This window comes from Idiotropiscis lumnitzeri, chromosome 14 (assembly GCF_059441095.1).
Source record: "Idiotropiscis lumnitzeri isolate Australia: NSW breed Sydney's pygmy pipehorse chromosome 14, RoL_Ilum_1.0, whole genome shotgun sequence".
NCBI classification, from domain to species: Eukaryota; Metazoa; Chordata; class Actinopteri; order Syngnathiformes; family Syngnathidae; genus Idiotropiscis; species Idiotropiscis lumnitzeri.
Genome location: NC_142404.1, coordinates 16,021,820 through 16,040,918, shown reverse-complemented (window position 1 = coordinate 16,040,918; position 19,099 = coordinate 16,021,820). Strand labels below are relative to the sequence as shown.

At 41.9% G+C, this 19,099-nt stretch overlaps 1 protein-coding gene and 1 long non-coding RNA gene across 2 annotated transcripts in view; one reads left to right on the top strand and one right to left on the bottom strand.

Moving 5' to 3' along the window:
* Positions 1-155: 155 nt before the first annotated feature.
* Positions 156-6,759, bottom strand: galnt5 (polypeptide N-acetylgalactosaminyltransferase 5). The gene is made up of 10 exons (XM_088315515.1): positions 5,416-6,759; positions 5,180-5,346; positions 4,802-4,921; positions 3,861-3,996; positions 3,591-3,710; positions 3,391-3,508; positions 2,311-2,640; positions 2,054-2,134; positions 1,565-1,714; positions 156-639 (listed from the first exon to the last, which is right to left on the bottom strand). Exons 1-10 carry the CDS (start codon positions 6,414-6,416, stop codon positions 496-498), a joined length of 2,367 nt encoding a protein of 788 aa, XP_088171641.1. The 5' UTR covers positions 6,417-6,759; the 3' UTR covers positions 156-495.
* A 121-nt stretch (positions 6,760-6,880) lies between these two features.
* The window catches only part of LOC148323702 (uncharacterized), a 34,444-nt gene continuing 22,225 nt past the window's right edge, over positions 6,881-19,099 (top strand). The window contains exons 1-2 of the long non-coding RNA XR_015846525.1: positions 6,881-6,979; positions 11,338-11,421. This is a non-coding gene — a long non-coding RNA (uncharacterized LOC148323702). The remainder of the gene's footprint in view (positions 6,980-11,337; positions 11,422-19,099) is intronic.

Sequence of the window (19,099 nt, the reverse complement as noted above, 5' to 3'; positions counted from 1 at the left end):
GTCTTTCTGACCATTTCAGGCCAACACTGCCCTCTAGCGTCCAAAGCACAACTGTACAAAGAGTGTTCTCAGTTCCCACCACCGGAGTGTGAAGCAGCATTTAAAAACCACAGAAGACCTCAAGTAAACAACACCTTTAAAAACGACAGCTCAGCACCTTTTTAACTTGTATTCAATCATCATTATGTAGTCCGACACGTTCACAGGATACAAACCAGGCACAAAGTTGCTCTTAATTTGCAGGATGCTACATACTGTGTGGAGCTTTTGTAAAATGTAAAAAAAAAAAAAAAATCCTGTGGAGTCATGAGGATAAGAGAGGTTTGTATAAAAAGGGCATCAAATCATTGCACATTTCCACTATCCCTGCTTTACAATTGCTCTTTTTAGCAGTTATTCCATATCTTTGATAGCCACTTTGTGGTCCATCAGTACATGGACCTTAAACTGAAGAAATCATGTGCTCGCGCACGTTTGCCAGTACGTTGTTGCTCTTTACTTCGCGTAGTAGTTTGTGAACTGCCATTGCTGGAAAGTGTTGCTGGCTCTGCAGGTGGCGAGGCGAAGGCTTGTACCGAATGGGGCTGCTTCCAGACACGCTTGATGTTTGAAGTCCTTCTCAACCATCAAGTGTTCAGACTGGATAAAGAGCACAAAACAAGCGGTTTGGATTGTTGTTGTTATTGCCCGTTAACGTTTCACATGAATTCAGGTCATCAGCAGAAAAGTCACAACAATAAACAGCCCGTCCATCACCGGAGTTACGTCCCAGACCAGTCCTGCAATGGGTGAAATCTGCGCTATAAAAATACCCGATTAAAATGATACTACTTTTTTGGGGTCTTTAAACACACTTGAAAAAATTAAACATTTTTGCAATACAATAGATTCTGAAATATTTTTTTTTTACCAATATTTTAAAAATCTATATTTATTTGTACTTTTCTCTTTCAAATACAAATTGTTATTAGTTGTAATGAATCACACTAGATACAATAATATTTACTTGGGGCAACACCTGATTACACAACAATTAATTAGGGCTGTGCAATCAATTGAAATTCAATTATGATTATATAACGATTACAAAATTGGCAAAAAATTATTATATACAGTATATATTATATATAAACTAATTAGAATTAAATTACATTTGTCTTCATATTGTTTCCATTTATATATATATATATATATATATATATATATATATATATATATATATAATTTTTTTTTTTGTACCCCCAAAAAATTAGCGTTTGAATAATTATGATTTCAATTATTAGGACAACAATCTTAATATTTTTTTTCAGAATCGAGCTGCCCTAACAATAATAATCAAAAGCTCAACATAATATATACTTGAACTCTCATTAACAAACAGATTTTAAATAATGAAATCTGACCCTCCTGTGCAAGCAGTTGATGAATCAGAAAGGTGTTAACCAGCAGCCATCCAGTTTGGCCGGAAATTCGTGTCCCTGCCTACGAAATCAAAGTATGCCGTAGCTTCTAGTTGCAGAACAACAACCTGAACAGGGTGAGCAACATCGTCAGCGTGACCTACCAGTGCAGACTTGGATTTGTGCAGCCAGCGTTGTGCGACGTTGTCGCTGCTACACGGCAGGTAACCCAAAATGTCTTGTGTGGAACCATGTTCGATGCACAGGTCATGCTGGCGGACCAGCTTCAGCCACGTGTAGTTAAAGTTCTGACGCTGGAAAGTCAAAAAGAAAGTGCCAGATCATTTTTAAGTAGGGTTCCAAAGTCCAGCAGTTTTTTCATATTCAGAAACTTTTCCATGGAAACTGATTGGAATTAGTGAATAAACCAGAAATTTACTAAATTGACGTTTTTTGTTCTTCATCGGGAACTTAAATGTCGTTGAGGAAATTCCTTTGTATATTTTACCATCATTTTGACTTCCCATGGAAATTTACTGGAAACTTCCTCGATATTTACTGCAAATTTCCCAGCCATTTGCAACCCTTAGTTGGAGTCACATTTGTCTCACTAGTTTATATTTCCCATATATGCTATCTGAAAATCAAGCTACCTCCTTGCTGAGATCGCACTCCTCAAGGAAGAGAGCATCCCTCAACCGAGAAAGACAACTTCTTGCGCCTTTATTGAAGAGCTGCGTGAAAGGGGAGAAAATGTTCAATTCTTCACTCAGAATTTAACTTCAGTCCAGTGGAACCTCCAGTCAACAGAACCAACAGAGACCAGATTCAACAAACCTTGTAAAACAATCATTTTAGACCAGAAATTGAGGTTCCACTGAACCGCAGAAGGACAAACGGCTCAACATACCAGACCGTCAGCTTTGACTAAAGGAGCCTCCAACTCCGGATACACATTGTCCAGGTACCACTTGAAGTTCTTGCAATTGAGCCTCTTCCTCAGCTTTATCTGCTGGGTGAGGTTGCCGACGTTCACGATGCTTTTGTCCAGCAGGTGATGGTAGCCGTGGCCGTAGAAAAGCTCCTTGTACTCGTCCAGCCACACTTCGGCCACCCGAACCAAGTTGCGCTCCACCGTCTTGCGCCGGTCCTTGGGGAAGTGGTACGGGTTCTGTCCTCGGAAAATGTGGCCCACTCGGGAGCAGGGGATGATCTCGATTTCGCCCCCACACATCCAGACCTGTTCAAGTGGTGAATGTGCGCGATTAGGTATGCCACACTAAACGTATTCAGTTTGCCATGTGACAAGTGGATGCCATCTTTATGGAATTTAAACACCTTCCACTAAAGTTCTTGAGCAATTCTGCAGCACACATTGCTCTTGTCAACAAATTACGTTGCACTTTTTAAGTTGAGAGCAAATGAGCCCGTTTGAAACATCACAGCAATTTTGGTCTGTCGAATTAAGAGAACTTGTTGGGATTTCGGCTCAGAGAAGCATATTGGATTGGTGGATATTGATCATTGAAACTTGTCAGCAAATTAGAGAACGATATTCCCGCATTTGTTTGCCTCCGTGAGCCATGCTTCCATTTTGAAAATCGATCAAATCAAGTGAAGTGGCCGTTTCAAGCAAACTCATCACTCTGACAGACGATCATTTTGGTGAAATCTCCTTAAAGTGCTCATTTAACCATAACGCGACAGACATCGGTGAGTTCACTTGGGCACGGTCAGGCTGGAAAACAAATCCGACCCCCACTGGTGTTGTGTGAATACCAACAGCAAACATTACATGGTTAACCCTGCGAGTAATTACAACCGCATGATTTGTTCAAGTGGATGAGGCACCCGGTGATTCATTGAAGCCTCAAATAGAAACTGAGATCACAAGAAATTATAGTAATTAGCACAAGAATGAAGTCAAGACAAGAGCGCTAATTAAATGAAAGAGGCAAACACGGTTTGTCTCAATACTTGTGAGTGCTACCTTAAAAGAAATCTCCATGTTCTCCCCACCCCACACTTCCAGGCCTGGATCGTAGGCGCCAAGTTCATAGAAGTATTTCCTGTCGATGGAGAAAAGTCCTCCGGCCATTACGGGGCATCTGTGAGGTGGAAATAAGATAAGGTGAGCGCTCGCCATGAAGAAAAAAAAATATATAATAATAAAAGCGTATGAAAGTGTACCTAATGGGATCAGCCGTGGTCAGATTGTTCTTCTTCACATACTCGTCTGAGAGGGCGTTCCAGCCAAACACGAGAGGCCAATTGAAAATGCCTCTTTGGAAGTTGTCAACCAGCTTATAACTGAAGAGAAATAGAAAAGCAGAGAACCTTGAAGCGTAACGTTTATTTATTTATTTTTAACAACACTTTTACTGCAGCAACGAGAAGGTGGGCCGAGCGTCTGTATTGAATTGGCGCGTTACAAACAAAATTAAGGATGGGCGGAGTTACCTCATGTCCTGGTCGCTGATGACCTCGATGACCGGGCAGGGCACTTTAGTGCGATCCAAGTAGATGCGCTCCAGCAGAGGCTCCAGCCAGCCCACGTTGCATTCCACGTGCGAGTCGAGGAAGGTGAGAACCTCACCTGAGAGCAGAGCAAACATCCTGTTTCGCTAAAGCAATCACACGCGAGCCGCACCGTTACACACTGCTGTGTTGACATTCAAAAGATTCTTGTGTTGAATTGTTGACAGCAAGGGTGGGCAAAATAGGGATTGCGGGCCAACTCGTTTCATATATGCAACCCGCCAAACATCATTAAGAGTACTATTTGTTGCATTAATGGAGCTATTTAATAAAATATTTGGACAAACATTTTGCATTTATAATGTATGGTATTAAATAATTGGCTAATTAGTGGCAATTATATTTAAATAAACGACTTGAAGTTAACAACAGTTGTATTTATTGCAATAAAGAACTGGTGAATTATTCACAGTACAATTAATTATGAAAACAACAGTACCAGTTTAAAAATAGAATGAGTCATTTTATTCAAATAAACAATTGGATCTTTTGACCTGGGCCGTTTGTCTGATATGAAACTTGTTAGACAGATAGCGTAACCATTTCATTTGAAAACTTCTGTCACAATATCAATTACAAAAAAAAAGGGTGATATTTCTTTGTGCGTGTGTGTGTGTGTGTGTGTGCGCAGAGTCATCCAGGTCATGGTAACCTGTTAGTTTATTTTGGTCTTTTGGTAAAACTTTCAAGTTATTACAAATGCACACAAAGGTTTGCCCATCCCTGGTCCACAACGTACTATTTTAAGACTCGACTAACCAGAATGCATGCACGGAAACCAAAATTGGCGAAAAAGATTTATGCTCTTAAAAAAAAAAAAAAAAAAAAATAGTGTGCATCAACAACTGGAAACCAGAGCCTACCTGTGGCAACAGCCGCTCCAGCCATGCGGGCCCTGATAAGGCCTTGACGCGTCTTGAGGTGAATGACTCGGACCTTGGCGAAGTCAGCCATGTACTTGTCAAGATTATCCTGTAGGTAATCTGAAAATGAGACTTAAAATGTAAATATGCAAAAATACACACATTGAATACAAACGCGTCCAGCCGATCCGAGCTGATTTTGCGGTAGTTACTGATGTAATCTATTTTAGTTACTTTTCAAATCAAGTCATCAGTAAAGTAACAAAGATAAGTTTCAAAGCAAGTACTCGGTAAAACAAGTTGGTTTTTTTCCCAAGGTAACTGCTAGTAATACATAAACTCTACCCCAGGGACTGTAAATTTGAACGCCGCCTTCACCTTTTTTACTGAAGTCATCCACGAGGATGATCTCCTTGAGGAGATGCGGTGGCGACCGATTCAGGACGCTGTGAACGGTGCGCAGCAGGGTGGACCACACTTCGTCCACGAAGCATACGATCACGCTGGTGGTCGGCAGGTCGTCGTGGACCATGTTGCGGGCACATCTGTTGGAAAAAAGAGATGAGTCGGGGTTTTGGTTCAGGGTGGGGTGTGTGTGTGTGTGTGTGGCTCACATCTCAGGCCTGGTGTCAGGAATGGCGCGGTCCACCGGGATCTGCTCGCTCAGGTAGACGTTGAAATTACCCTCGTTCCACCTTTGCTTACTCAGCAGTTTCTTTTCGCTGGGCACTGTCCCCGCCAGGCCGAACTGGCCCACGGCGTTGGGATCTCTGGGGGCGGCGGTCACGTCGAGGGACAGCACCTGGTGGACACCTGCCTTAACGGAATGGACGTCTCTCACTTGGACTATTATTGAGTTCTTTTTTAACATCTCCCCAGCTTGCTTCTCTTCCTTCACTGAAGACGTCGTGTTGTGTGGCCCTTGAACGCGCTGTTCTTCTATTTGTTTCTCTTCCCTCACTGAAGATGTGTTGTGTATCCCTTGAATGGGAGGGTCCTCGATTTGTTTCTCCTCCTTGACAGGTTCTTGAACGGGAAGTTGTGGCTTCACAACCCGTTTCTGATTGATCGCTTGCACGCTTGTATTTGGAGCGGTCTTCACAGGCTTGATTTCATCTGGACCAACTTCGCGGCGACTTAGTGCAATGGAGTCATTCTTTATGTTGTTTTGGAATAGTGGCACATCAAACAAGGGCAAATCCACAGGCTTTTTAGCAACTGGTTGTTGTTGAACCTTACTAGGATCACCTTGGAGATTCAGTTTGAGCCGAGCGGCTGCTTTCTTTATATTACTTCTGTAAAGTTTGAAGGGTTGTGGGTAAGCCCTGTTGGAGTCTTTGTCCTCTTCTTCTTCCTCCTCCTCCTCCTCCTCATTCCGAACTTTCAGTCCCACCAACTGCCCCAAGTTCCTCTCTTCTCTGAGCTGGGTGACTATGCCCTGCTGCCTGTCCAACTCCTGCTGCCGGAGCACTTTCTGTTTCAACAGACGACTGTTGACGTCGCCGACGGACAGGCGGAGGACAGCCATGTCCAGCAGCAGCCAAATGACAGAAGCCACGAAAACGAACGCCAGGACCCTCCTGCTGCCCCGCAGGTACCTCCAACACGGGATCATCCTTTAAAAAAAAGTACACGATGTCAAAGTATCACATTGAGTGGGAGGCAACTGCGTGCTACGTTTAAAAGTCTTTCCTACGGAGCTGTTAGCTGCCTGCGTGGCGTGTTACAAATCTCACACGGGACGTAATGACAGCGTTGTTAGTAAAATATCACTGTCGCGGTAACATCTTATTCCACATCACCGTGTCCAAAAATAAAGTTACTGTTCAAAACATATTTGCCCCGCACTCATTCAAGTTCTTCAAGTCGTCATGCATACAAGCGGCGAGTCGCGTCCAAAGGCAGCTTAGCTCTGATTGGACAAAAAGCCCCCGAGGTAACGTCAAGGTAGCATGCGCGCACAACAGGAAACCGTGGCGTTACATTTCAAAATAATATAAAACTTTCACGATCACACAACGCCCTGCGCAGGAAAGGGGGGCGATGACTTTCAAATTAAAACTTGTTCGCTGTCTTGTTGGCGCTTTCAACGTTTCAAATAGTCGTCAGTCGATGAGTTAATTGTGGTTTGCGACTCAGTCGTAAAGACGCGCTGCATACGATTCGACGAAGTTTCTGGTAAGACCTGTCGCGAATTCCTTACACTTTAAGGCTTTGAAATGCGGCTTCACTTGTTCAGCGACGTTAATTGTCTCCTCTCTCTTTGGCCACGTTTTGGGATTGTTAGCGTCTCAAGTAATTCTGCAGACGCGAAAGCCAAACCAAAACAAACCTTTAGAGCGTGCATGTTACGTAAGAGATCATCCTACTCAAACATATATATCATTTTTAAATCGAATCTATCATATTTTTTCCAATCTATTCAAATCTGCCCCATTTAATCATATTATCCTTATTTGATCGAATCCGATCCATTTAGGTTAAAGCTGTTTATTATTTGCAGTTGCAAATTTCTCAGGCCTGTCACACACCGAGTGACCCAGCTAAACTGTCGTATGTTTGTGGTTCTGCAGCTGTCAGCCACTATTTTTATTTTATTTCTTTAAACAATTTCTCTAAATAATTATTCAATCAGCAAAAAACAAACATTTTTGTTTAGTTTGCCAATCAATTAATTGTACATTTATTGTTCCATCTCAATTGTATTCATAATTTACCTGTGGCTAAAAAGCGAAGTGCGGAGAGCCTTTATTGACGAAATGCAAAAGTGCAGTCAATGAATGGAACCAACAGCATCTCAAATATCCACACTCTCGCCTTTATTTCTCTATGTTTTCTTTTCTCTTTATTATTATAAATTTCCTACAGCGACCAAGGCCATTTTGTGGTTCATTTCCCCCCCAAAAAAACAAAATAACCTTAGTATATGTACCATTTCAAATTGCTCTTTCCCGCTAACAACACCAGGGGTCTCTGTTTTTCTTTTGCAGGGTATGTTTTATACAAAATGTGCAAAGCAAAATCGTCTTTTGTGTGCTTATGAGTCTCTGACTGTAAACCTTTCTCGATTCGAATGAGCCTTAGTAAATCAGGTCATCGCGTCACACAAAACTGGTTAAGAAGTATTTTTTTCTGTGTGTGTAACTTGCTCAACGGAATTTCCAATCCATCTGAATATGAGACGCTCTTTACATCATAACACTCCTCAATCCTGATATTACAATATTTGACCCATTGTGACACACACTCCCATATGTACACACACAAGGTGTGTACCATTTATATGCAGGCACACGTGTACAATCCCATTTGTAAAAGGCATGTTAGTGCAGCCATTAGGCGGTGATTAGCAGAGACGGCCACAGGTTTTCCTCTTCATCAGCCGGCCTCTCCAGGGAGTCCCGTTGGCTCCATGCAGACTATTAACAGCGCCATGAGGAGGGAGGGCAGCAGCGGCTCCCGCAGTGGCTGCCCTTCGCCGCACTACACACGCTTTCATTACTGTGTGTGAGCTGGATGATTTGCCTCGGGACAAGCCCCAGGCAAATTCTTCGGCGCTTTCATGGCCTGTGCAATGTATTCATGTATTCACACAGTTAAACATACAGGCACGCTCGTGATGGCATCATTAGCTGAATTTGTATTTGGTGTTAAATTGAACGGGTTAAGGAGATTGGGAGCAACATTTGCAACGGGTGGATTAGGAGGACGCAAAAGTTTATTCGTGGGATCGTCGCGGCTAACCACGTGGAATGTACTTTCACAGTTGTGATATCCGCGCTCTTTTGTTTGGTTATACTCCTGTTGCTTCATTTTCATGTAATTTTCATCATTTATATTTTTTCAATGATGTTGGTCGTTCTAGATGAGCTCTGTGTTTTCGTTTTAAAGGGTTGTCGAGTCATCGAAATACGCCGGATTCCCAATGAGCAACACAAGACGACGTGACATTTGACACAAAGAGGATTACGCTAAACTGAAGCAAACGGTGAATTGACACCGGGCCTGTGCAAAGTGAGCCAAATGTACGCTCATGATACCTTTTTGAACATGTTAATTAGACCCCACAATTCCATGTATAACACGCGTCATTTACATAAGGGTCATGTTTTGCTAACACAACACGCTTAAGTCTGGCCCACTGACATTTTCATCTCCAAATTATGCACATTGTGCCAATTAAATTCATTAGAGGATTCATTAAGAAATATGGCTCGGGGAGGTGGTTTTAATATTATTTAGTTATGTGATGTAATTTCCCTTCATTGTAAAAGCCAATTTGTTTCATAACAGTTTGCAGCCTGACTGTGATGCATGCAATTTGTTTGCGCTCTTAATGAAATATGATTAGAATTAGCGGATGTACAGCTTGACAGATGGTCCCCAATCAGACAGACCTTTGCACAATTAACTTTTAATCAATTACACGCCCGCTTGTTTCTGTTTGTGCGCAAAGTGAGAAAACATTCCACGCCGCGCGCACGTTAAGGGAATGCCGAATATTTCCAATGAGCAATTATCTGCAATTTGTGCGTACAAACAACTTTGAGACGTTCAATTCCTCGAGACCGACCTGCAACCGAATACGGTCGGCTCCCGTTTTTTTATTTATTTATTTTTTTTCCCAATTTTAATTGCCCTCTAATGTGCTCTAATTTTTATAAATGTCGCAAGTTGTCGACTGCATCTTTTGAGTATGCAGCAGTGACACATTGAATGTAATCTCCACTCCCTCAATTGATCGTTTCTCATACTAATATTTGATCAGTTCAAACTTTTAAATTGTTTTACAGCCCCATCATTTTAAGGATACCGTCACTTGAGTTGTAGTGACCAAGTCGCCACCAGGTGGCGCTTTAGTTCTGTTCCTGTTCTCAACAAGCTGCAGTTTGGTCACATAAAGGAAGCAAGCGCCTGTCTATGTACAGGAGAGGAAAACTGAACCAAAAAAGCAACCCATAAAAGATGCAGTTCAACTTTTTTAATTGTTTGTTTTCATTTTGGTAAATGCGGGTACAACGTGTGTTATGAGCCCCCCCCCCCCCTAAAAGGGTGGGAAAGTAGAGATTCTGTAAGAACATGGCAAATATACTTTTAAGAAGGCCAACCGATTTTTTTTTTTTTATCATGTGTTCGTTGCGTAATATTCAAATTTCCCGAGCTAGTAAATGTTTCTTTTTCTCAAAGCCATAATCCAACATAAATTAAAGTCATGGCATTTTGCTCTGTATAGGTTCTATTCTAATTCGAATTACTGAACTGTATATTTAATACCTTCACAAAATTGTGAATCTTTTACGGTCAAACCTAAGACTAATGACTAATGACTGCTGTTGTGAAATGTGCTATATAAATAAAGTTGTATTGTATTGCAATCAGCTTGAAGGAAAGTTTGCTTAAATTTTACCACTACTATCAGATTTATTTGTTTGATTAAAAAATATATAAATTTTACGTGTAGCTGAACAAAGTTGCACAAAGTCACTGTAATATCCTCCCCACGACATCGCTGCAAATCTTAAGCATATTGTTTTATCAATTCAGTCTCCATCAAAACTCTAAATAACGTTCGGGATCTCATTATAACGTGCAGTTGTATACTTGACTTCATTCTTTATCGCAATAAGGGACATAATTCACCTCATGCTCGCTTTATTTGTAAGAAGGCAATGTTTTACACAGTAAGCAAAACCGCAGCCCTGTTTAAGACATCCGCAGCCTTTTGTCGCGTTCCTTTCAGGTGACATGAAGGTGATGCTAATTTGGCTCACACCGGACATGACTTAATGTCCGACATAAAAAATAACTACATAATTTGTCTCCATCCAGAAGGCTGACTTGGCATGGACAGCAGCAGGCCTAAATGTCACCCTGTAATGAGTTCTGGCCAAAGGTACACAGTTAGGACAGTGCCCGCTGGCACCTGGGATGCCCACTGGCTAGCGTTTTAGCCCACAGCCATTTGGACAAGCCCACTTTGCTTTGTGGCGGCTGTCTTACATGATTTGCATGGAAACACACCACAACAACAAAAAAAAAAGTTTCATCATCGTAAAGTTTTTTTTTTTTTTTCGATTCACAGCGTCGCTACAGAAGATGATAGGCCAGAGAACATTTGGTTTTATTTCGGTGGGATAAAGGAAAACGTAGGGTGATGAAACATGAAATCATGTAGGTCGGTGTCGTAAAAACCTCGCTAATGTTTTAGCAGAAGAGAGCACGAAGGTATGACATCGCACTCGGTAATCGGAAGCTCAAAGGTAGAACGCAACATTTGGAGAAGGCGAAGTTATAGTTTGGGTATTTTAATGAGTTTTTATTTCATTCTGATGTTATTTTTATTTAATTTGAATTAATTTTTAGTTTGGCTTTGTTACTTTTGAATTTTTAAAAAAAATATTCTAGTTTTACCTTAGCTAGTTTTAGTTTTTATAAAATGTTAAATTGCACTTTTTTATGTGCTAAGCACAAAACCATTCCATTCTCGCGAGCAGGCAGATATTTATTTATATATTTATACAATTATTTCTTTTCAGGAGCACCGCCCTTTCACTCGCCACCTCCTCCGGGAAGTAGCCGGCGAACTCCCAAATTCATGAACTGTCAACGGTTGCTATCAGGTGAGCCTTTGCAGTGGTCGGACTTCCACGGAGTGATATCCGAACTTCATTTTTACATTTTTAGACCGTGAAATATCTCAACTTGTGAGAGCGAGCCTAGAAACCACTTCAACTTTTTTTGTTGGGAAAAAAAAAAGGAAAAACCGGTGTGGATCTTGATAAATTTCTTTTTACTCCCCTTTCTCGTCAACCCTGTCTATTATTGTCTTTAAGGCCGAACCTAAAATACTGCCACTTCCATTTCCACTTTTCATTTTGTTCCAAAGGATCCCCGCGATCGTGAAGGGATGTAAAGGAACTTGACTCGCTTTTGTTTGACTGCTCTGCGACAAATTGGCAACACGCTGGCTTTATTATCTTTGAAGGCGCAGGAGACGAGGCAACATCGTACCGGAATTAACTTCCCATTTCCTGCTGAACGGAATCAATTTCAGCCCTTTATGTTACTTTGCATCTGCCTTTTGTCTTGTTGCCCAATCTTTCCTGTGTTTCTCTCATTCATCTGTTTTGCCCTTTCCTTGATCTGATAGCATTAAACATATAATTAAGTCATAAAGGATGGCGACTGATGAGTGTAGCAGATGGTAATTGCGTCTTACATTTGAATGAAATGATATGCATTGCCACAATTTACAGCCTTCGCCTCATATTTTATTCAGCAACCTTTTATCTCTTTTCCTGCGGAATTATTCCGCTATAAATTTAGACATCTTATCAATAGCGGGAGTGATAGCGGCAGGAACGGGGAAGGAACCGGGCCGCGCTGCTTTTTGCGCTGTTTAAAATAATTTTCCATAATAAAGGAGCTATCGGAGCTGCTCTATCGTCGTCGTGCGGCTGCTGTTCCTATTTCGAGGGGAGGTCCTGTTGGTGTGAAGAAATGCCAAAAGGACGTTCGGAGACGTGATCAGATTGCGTTCAAGCGGAACAAACGTCAGAGCTCGCTGCAACTTTTCGCTTCATAAGATGTTGATATTGAGGGGCGTAGGTGAGTTTATTTTAGGAAAGTACAATTAGGATTTTCAAAACATCAAAAATTGTCAAATCAATAAATCATAAAATATTTTCCTTTCGGAAGTAGATATTTGATAGGCAGTAGGGCTCGGCGAAAGTATAACACGATATAATTATTTCAAATTGCTTCGATATCGAAACACCTGATTCAAACAATTAGCACATCAACAAGGCCAGTGGAAGCCTGAAACGATCATGATTATTTGAATCGGGTGTTTTTGGAGTAGGGAGAGGACTAAAACCGGCTGGATATGGCTCTGCAGGAACCGGCGCACCCGCATATAAGCCGCAGCAACTCTTTAAAAAAAAAAAAAAAAAGATAACACGGCAACAACTTTGCTCTTTAAAACAGAACAGACTCAAGAGAAAAAAAAAATCAAGATTCATTTAGCGTATTTTCTGAATTATAGAGCGCCCCTAGTGGTGAAAGAAAAACCCACATAAAAGCCGCATTGTTGTATTAGCCGCTCCGTTCAAAATCTTGGAAAAAAGTAGCGGCTTATAGTCCGGAAAATACGGTAGTTTAAAGCGATCTCTGGTCGAAAACCGCCGTTTTTGAAGTGTGTAAATGTCATCACGACATATTTACGTCAAGACAGACGGGTCGTGACCTGACTACTCCGATTGAGGAATAAACCGAACCACACCTGTGAATCCGAGTTCAATTCAATTTTGATTCTGCCTTTTCATTCCGATTGAAGTGTTTCTATGGATCATTTTCATTCTATTTGGCCAGTCGGTCTCATTCGAACGTGACTTCTCACTTCCCCTTCTGGCTTCATGACATTTGCCGTAAGAAAACGAGCCCGGCCGGCCGGGCCTGCTAGTTTTTCCCCACTTTTCCACACAGCCTTGGACGCATTTCCTCCTCGTCGAATCTTTGCCGTCTCCTTGCTTTGGTAAACTTTCCTCCTGTGCTCGTCGTGCCAGAAGGAGCTTTTTGTTCCATTCACATGCGCTCCTCTCTCGACGGTCCCTGGTGAAGTGCTGTACTCCGGTGATATTTGAGAATTGCTTTCTGGGGCGATATAGGTATAATTCTCATGTTCCCCGCCGACCTGCCAAGTGCACTTGGCGGGTGCCAGCTGGAAGGCTTTCACGTGTGTGCTTGTGGGGTGGGGGGGTTAGATTGGCTTTGGTGGGGGTAGGTGGGGGGGGGGTTATTAAGAGGGGCAGAAAAGAGCAGGCCAAGTATACAGTACACAGTCAAGTGTCTTTAGACCTTGAAGGTGCGACCCAAGTGCTTTCCGCATCTCGACACCGCAGACGCTTGGTGTTTAGTCATGATGCGGGTCCATTACCTTTAAGTAGAAGTGCTTGTGTTTAGTCGGCTGGATTTACGGCGCGTGCAGCGTCAAAGGAATATACCCGGGGTGACCCGGCTCTCTTTATTGACGCCTTCCCAGTTTTCCACTTGCTGGTAATAGACCGGAAAAGTCAGATAATGCGTTTGATTGATCAAGGCCAACCAATTTCACTTGTCCCGATCGATAACAGTTCACAGCTGACCGAGCTCCGAAGAAGTTGCTTCGTTTGAGATTTTTGATTGAGCCCGTTTGGGAGAAGGCAAGCCAAGATTGGACTCTTCTGCGCTGGCTTTGGCGGCAATTTGTGTTTCAAACAAATATCATGTGGCTGAAGGCTGCAAGCAACCTCGTGCCCGGGCGGCTCGTTTCTTCATGTTGTGAATTAACTGGGGGGAAAAATATCAATTCCCTTTCATTATTCCAAAGGCTCTCCATTTTTACATTTGAGAGTATCATTTTTTATTTTTTTTTTATTCATCAGTGCAATCTGTATTCTATTTTCATGGTGCTGAAAACGTACTAGAAGAGTGATGCGGAACCAGAGCAGTGGCGGAGGAAATTAACTGACTGGCAGAAAAAAAAAAAAACAGGTTTCCACGCCTCAACCTTTTGCGCTTTCCTCCATGTTTCAGCTTTTCATGATCATGCTCTGCAGAACGCCCTGCAGACATGCGAGGCCGCCCGCCCGCCCGCCTGCTCGCGCTACCTGCCCGCCGCGCCGTTCCAGGCCGGGCCGCCACCTTCTGCACACACAGACAAAAACAGCTTGAGATGGGGAGTCCACATGGATAAGCATTTACCGTGGGAGGTGTTGCTTCAGGCAAATGTTGTCGGGTGGGGGTAAGGGGGGCGTGCATATGCACTGGCGCTATGGCAATAACATTCTCATAGAGGTGGCTTTACCTTTCTTCGACTTCAGGATGGAAATGGAAGATTAATGTGTGTGGCAGCTTCATGCCGTCACCTCAGATTCAGATCCAGATACATTTTTTTGAGTATCTGGATTCCGATGATTTTATTTCATGCAACCGCTCGATGAAATACAATTGAGTAAGTTCACATCACACATTTTTATTTTTATTTATTTTTTTCTTTATTTTCCCAGTGCACATAGCTCATGACTTGGGTAACATCCTTTCTGAGCTTCAGTGTTGCGCAATAATGTTCACGTTACATAGCAGGCCTCAAAAAAAATCCTTTTATTCTACTCGTCTGAGAGACTTTTGTAAAAATATTTGTCGTTAAATTGACTCGGCTCATTTTAATAATAGTCTTTAAAATGTGTAACTTGAAATGAGAATGACGGCGAGACGGTGCTCACAGTCTATAATCAAAAATAAATTCTCTCCGAACGCGTCAATCCAAGTAAAATTTTGCTGCAGCTCTTGCGGCAAACTTGAGTCTACCTTACGATGTGACTCGTGTAGAACCGCAATGATGACCCGTCTGACTGGACCGCTTCGCTGGGTGGGCAAAAGGCATCGGCCTCGGCGAGGAGGACAATGCATTGAGTGGGCGGGTTGAAATTTGGCACAGGTTAGGCCGAGGCATGAGATGCATATTGTTTGTGTTCATTTGAATAAGGACAAATGTCAGATTTCCATGGCTGCGGGCGGCCTGCATGTTAGATGATCAACTCTTTTGGGCCCCTGGACGTGGGGTCATCAGTAGCGCTTCCAGGTCACTGTCACCGCGTGCCCGTTTGGGGCCATAATTGACCTTTTGACAGAGCGCAAAGAGACAGCCTTTCTCCCAGGGCAGGAGTAATCACTTTGGATTTACTGGCGGCCGTGCGCATGTCAGCTAATTAAAATGTTTGTTTTCTATTAAAGAAAACAAAAAAAACACACACTTGTGATTTTTAAGCAAGTTTTTTGTGCTTTTCAGTCTATCATTTATTTTCCCGGATTTACTTCGACTAAACATTTTCCGCTGTAAAAGCCATGTAAAGATTGCCTACAAACATGACTGACCCATCCTGTTTTAAATTTTTTTTTTTTTTTCCCCGCCTTAAAGCAAGCCAGGCAGTCATTTATTTTTATGTCTTCAGTTAATATCTTTATTATGTGTGAACAAATGAGTCAGTACTTTTCAGGGCATACTGTAAATGTGCCATCATTCGCCATTGTCCATGTGTGTGTGTGCGTGTGGCTGCAGATAAAGGTTGCGCACAGCCCCTTATCCCACAAGGCCTTGAGCTCCCTAAGGCTCCTTTCGGGTGCAGGATCTCCAAAGAAGCGTGCGTTCACCCTTCACTGTACTCGTTATTCCTCACAACATTGCACCTAAGGCCATGTCTCCCTCTTCATAGCCCTTAACATCAACTTTCATTCACACTATGTACTCACTCTCTTTAGATGGAACTTCTTCTATTTTATCCTGAATTTTTTTTTTTTGTTGAACTATTTGAATATTTGGCAATAAGATGCTACTAAAATATGCTAAAAACTCAGACTGAACGTGGTCGTTTTAATTAAACAAGTTTAACTCATTCACTACCAGCCGAGTAAAAAAAAAAAGGATAGTGGACGTCTTTAGCCGTCAATGGTAGTCAATGAGTTTTTTTTTTTTTAACGAATTCCGAGAGTTCAGTTCACCATACACCGCTTAGTTGAATTTGTTTGCTTACAAGTAAAAGCAAAAAAGAAAAAAAAAAAAACTGTTGGCCGAACGACAATTCCTATTCTAGCTCATAAAGGTTCTTGCGGCAACTTGGTACCAATGAACTATGTTAACGTGAGGGGAGGAGCTTTATTTAGTCAGCTCATAGCCCTATCTAATAGCAAAGTATTGCTTTGCTGCCATCTGGTGGCAGCTTAACGCAATTAAAAATTGGGCCCGATTTTTACAAACATTCTTGACTGTGATAAAAATGCAAAATAAAATGTATTTCTTTATTTCTACACAAAGGATTAATGCAAAGGTAATTAAAATTGTATTCCTTTTTTTTTGCCTATCCATTTTATTGTCGTAAACTACTTCTTGATTCATGGCAGGCGACCGTTTAAAGTCCAAGGTGGATTTTCCATCTGCCACTGACACCTTAATGTGTTTCTCACCATGACAAAGTTATGATTGGTTTCCATAACCTGCTAATGAACGTCAATTCTAAACATAAACCGCTTGCTCTTGCGCAATTTGTGCTTGGCGGAGGTATCAGGTTCTCTTTTGATTACTTTCAAGTTGATTTATCAGTATATTTATTCCTAGCGTACATCGATACTCTGCGTTATTATATTTGTGAAGGCAAAACAGTATTTCTTGATGCTATTGGAGCTCATTCGATTGCACGTGTCCTTCAAGCTCTTTCATTTAGAGTAAATCCATTCCCATGAGTGTGTAAAGAAAACTGCTTACAGCATCTTGAATGCGATCTGGAGAGTATTTAGAAAAAAAAAAAACCTGCTGTAGCAATGCCAAGGGCCATTCCTTTGAGTCGGGGGTATTACATTATTAATTAAAAATACAAGTCGCCTTGTTGCCCATGGGTGTACAATGTAACACACTTGATTGAATCGGCTAGTGGCAGCCCGCTGCATGGCTCTTTTGTGAGGAATTTGAGGGTGCATTACTCGACACACACAAACATGTTGGGAGGAATGGTCTGGAGCGCTCGTTGAAAGCTGTGCGCGGGATTTAAAGTGCATCGCCGTAAAAGGATTAATGAGTCGCTGTCTTTTTATTCACTTCATTGGACGATTTTAGCGCCGTGCTCCTCATATGAATATTGATCATACATCTATTCATGTTCATCCCTCACCAAGTTTGTTCTTTTGTTTCTTGTCTTGTTAACATATTTTATTGGATCCATTTATTGTGTGTGTGTGATTTTTTTTTTTTTTTTTTTTTTTATCCTGAGACAGAATTTCTTATATTTATGCAACCAAGGCAATGTAAAAAAAATATTTTCAAACATTTAAGCCATTCTAACACAAATCCACTTTTATTTTTTTTTCTGTAATTAGAAATAATCTGTTGCAGGATTCAAAACATCAAGACAATTACATGCTGTGTATTTAATAAAACCAGATTGCTAGCTCAATGCTAACTCACAATGCAAAAGTTCATAAACAGGCTAAAAAAACTAGCATCGATATTTTTGTCGTTCTGACCCCTCAACCAACAGATATTTGAACACAAAAAGTGCAGCAACACATGCAGACAAGTCAAGTAAGAATACTTACAGGATACATTCCTCATCCTCTGTGGAAAAACGGCCAATATTTCTCAAATTTATTACAATTGTCACAACCTCCACTTAATATTTTGCTTTTCTCAACAGCCCTTTATGAAACCATTTTTTCTACTTCAGTAGAATGGCATAAAAAAAAAGACAAAAAAAATATTTTTTTTTATTTGCTGAATTTTTATGTTGTTTTTTTTAACTTGATGTATTGCAGCATATTGTCCATATCGTTGTGTGTGTGCTGCTCACTTTTCATCCACACCGTATTGCTCGTAGATTTTCACACCGGCGAAGAGACAAACTGCAGCAGTCCCTCTTCGTCCTCATTAAGGCTCTGTTCACAGAAGTGTGAATATGTAATCTTTTAATAGCTGCCCTGACAGAGAAAAAGTTAGTCGCACTTCTTTTAGTGCCGAGCTGGGAGTGGTAATGGCATCTAATGAGGGTTGCTAGTGTGTGTGTGTGTGTGTGTGTGTGCGCGGGTGGCGTTTGGCCATCACAAGAGACTCAGGTAAATAAAAAAGGAGGAAATCCCCCCCCCCTCCTTCCTCCCTCTCGTCCCCTTGCCTCTGATTCCTCATGACCTCCAGTCGAGGTCTGTTAGATATAGTCCAGGTCATGGGATACATATGAAAGCTGCAAATATCAAATCCAGCCCAAGGCTTTTACATTTGCTCCCGTGCTCCAGGTAATCCAAGCGTGTAGATCCGTCGGAGGCCTTCTCCGCCTCACTCTTGTCATCGTACTGCCACCAGAAGCCAATCATAGGGTTAATTATGTCTTAATATAGTCCGGCTTCTCGTACCCACAACGGCAAACTGTGATGACATTTTGTTAATTAAAAAAAAAAAAAAAAGTCTCGGAAGGTCTTGTGTCTTCTTTCTGTTAAGGCGTCGACCTGGCTCCATTGTGGGAACAAAGAGTTTGCCGGTATAGCGGCCCGATTGTGCGCGACCACATCTGGCTGTGCGTCACGTGTGGCGCGAGGTTGTGAAGTGTATCGAGAGGCACAGCCGAGTGAGTCCGATAGTCTGCGCTCTATTGATAACTCTGGCTGTTTTAAAATCCTGGCACAACAAAGCAACTCCAGCCTCGCCTGCTCCACTGAGCAACAATACCTCTCACTGGCAGCGTCGGTGTAACGATGACAGACAACAATACGGGAGCGCTT

Excerpts from the sequence above, each read along its gene's own strand:
- galnt5 (XM_088315515.1), bottom strand. The coding sequence starts at position 6,416 with ATGATCCCGTGTTGGAGGTACCTGCGGGGCAGCAGGAGGGTCCTGGCG. Across the intron at positions 4,922-5,179 it reads GGATGACTTCAGTAAAAAAG|ATTACCTACAGGATAATCTT; the intron begins GTGAAGGCGGCG and ends TCTCATTTTCAG. Across the intron at positions 1,715-2,053 it reads AGTGCGATCTCAGCAAGGAG|CGTCAGAACTTTAACTACAC; the intron begins GTAGCTTGATTT and ends TTGACTTTCCAG.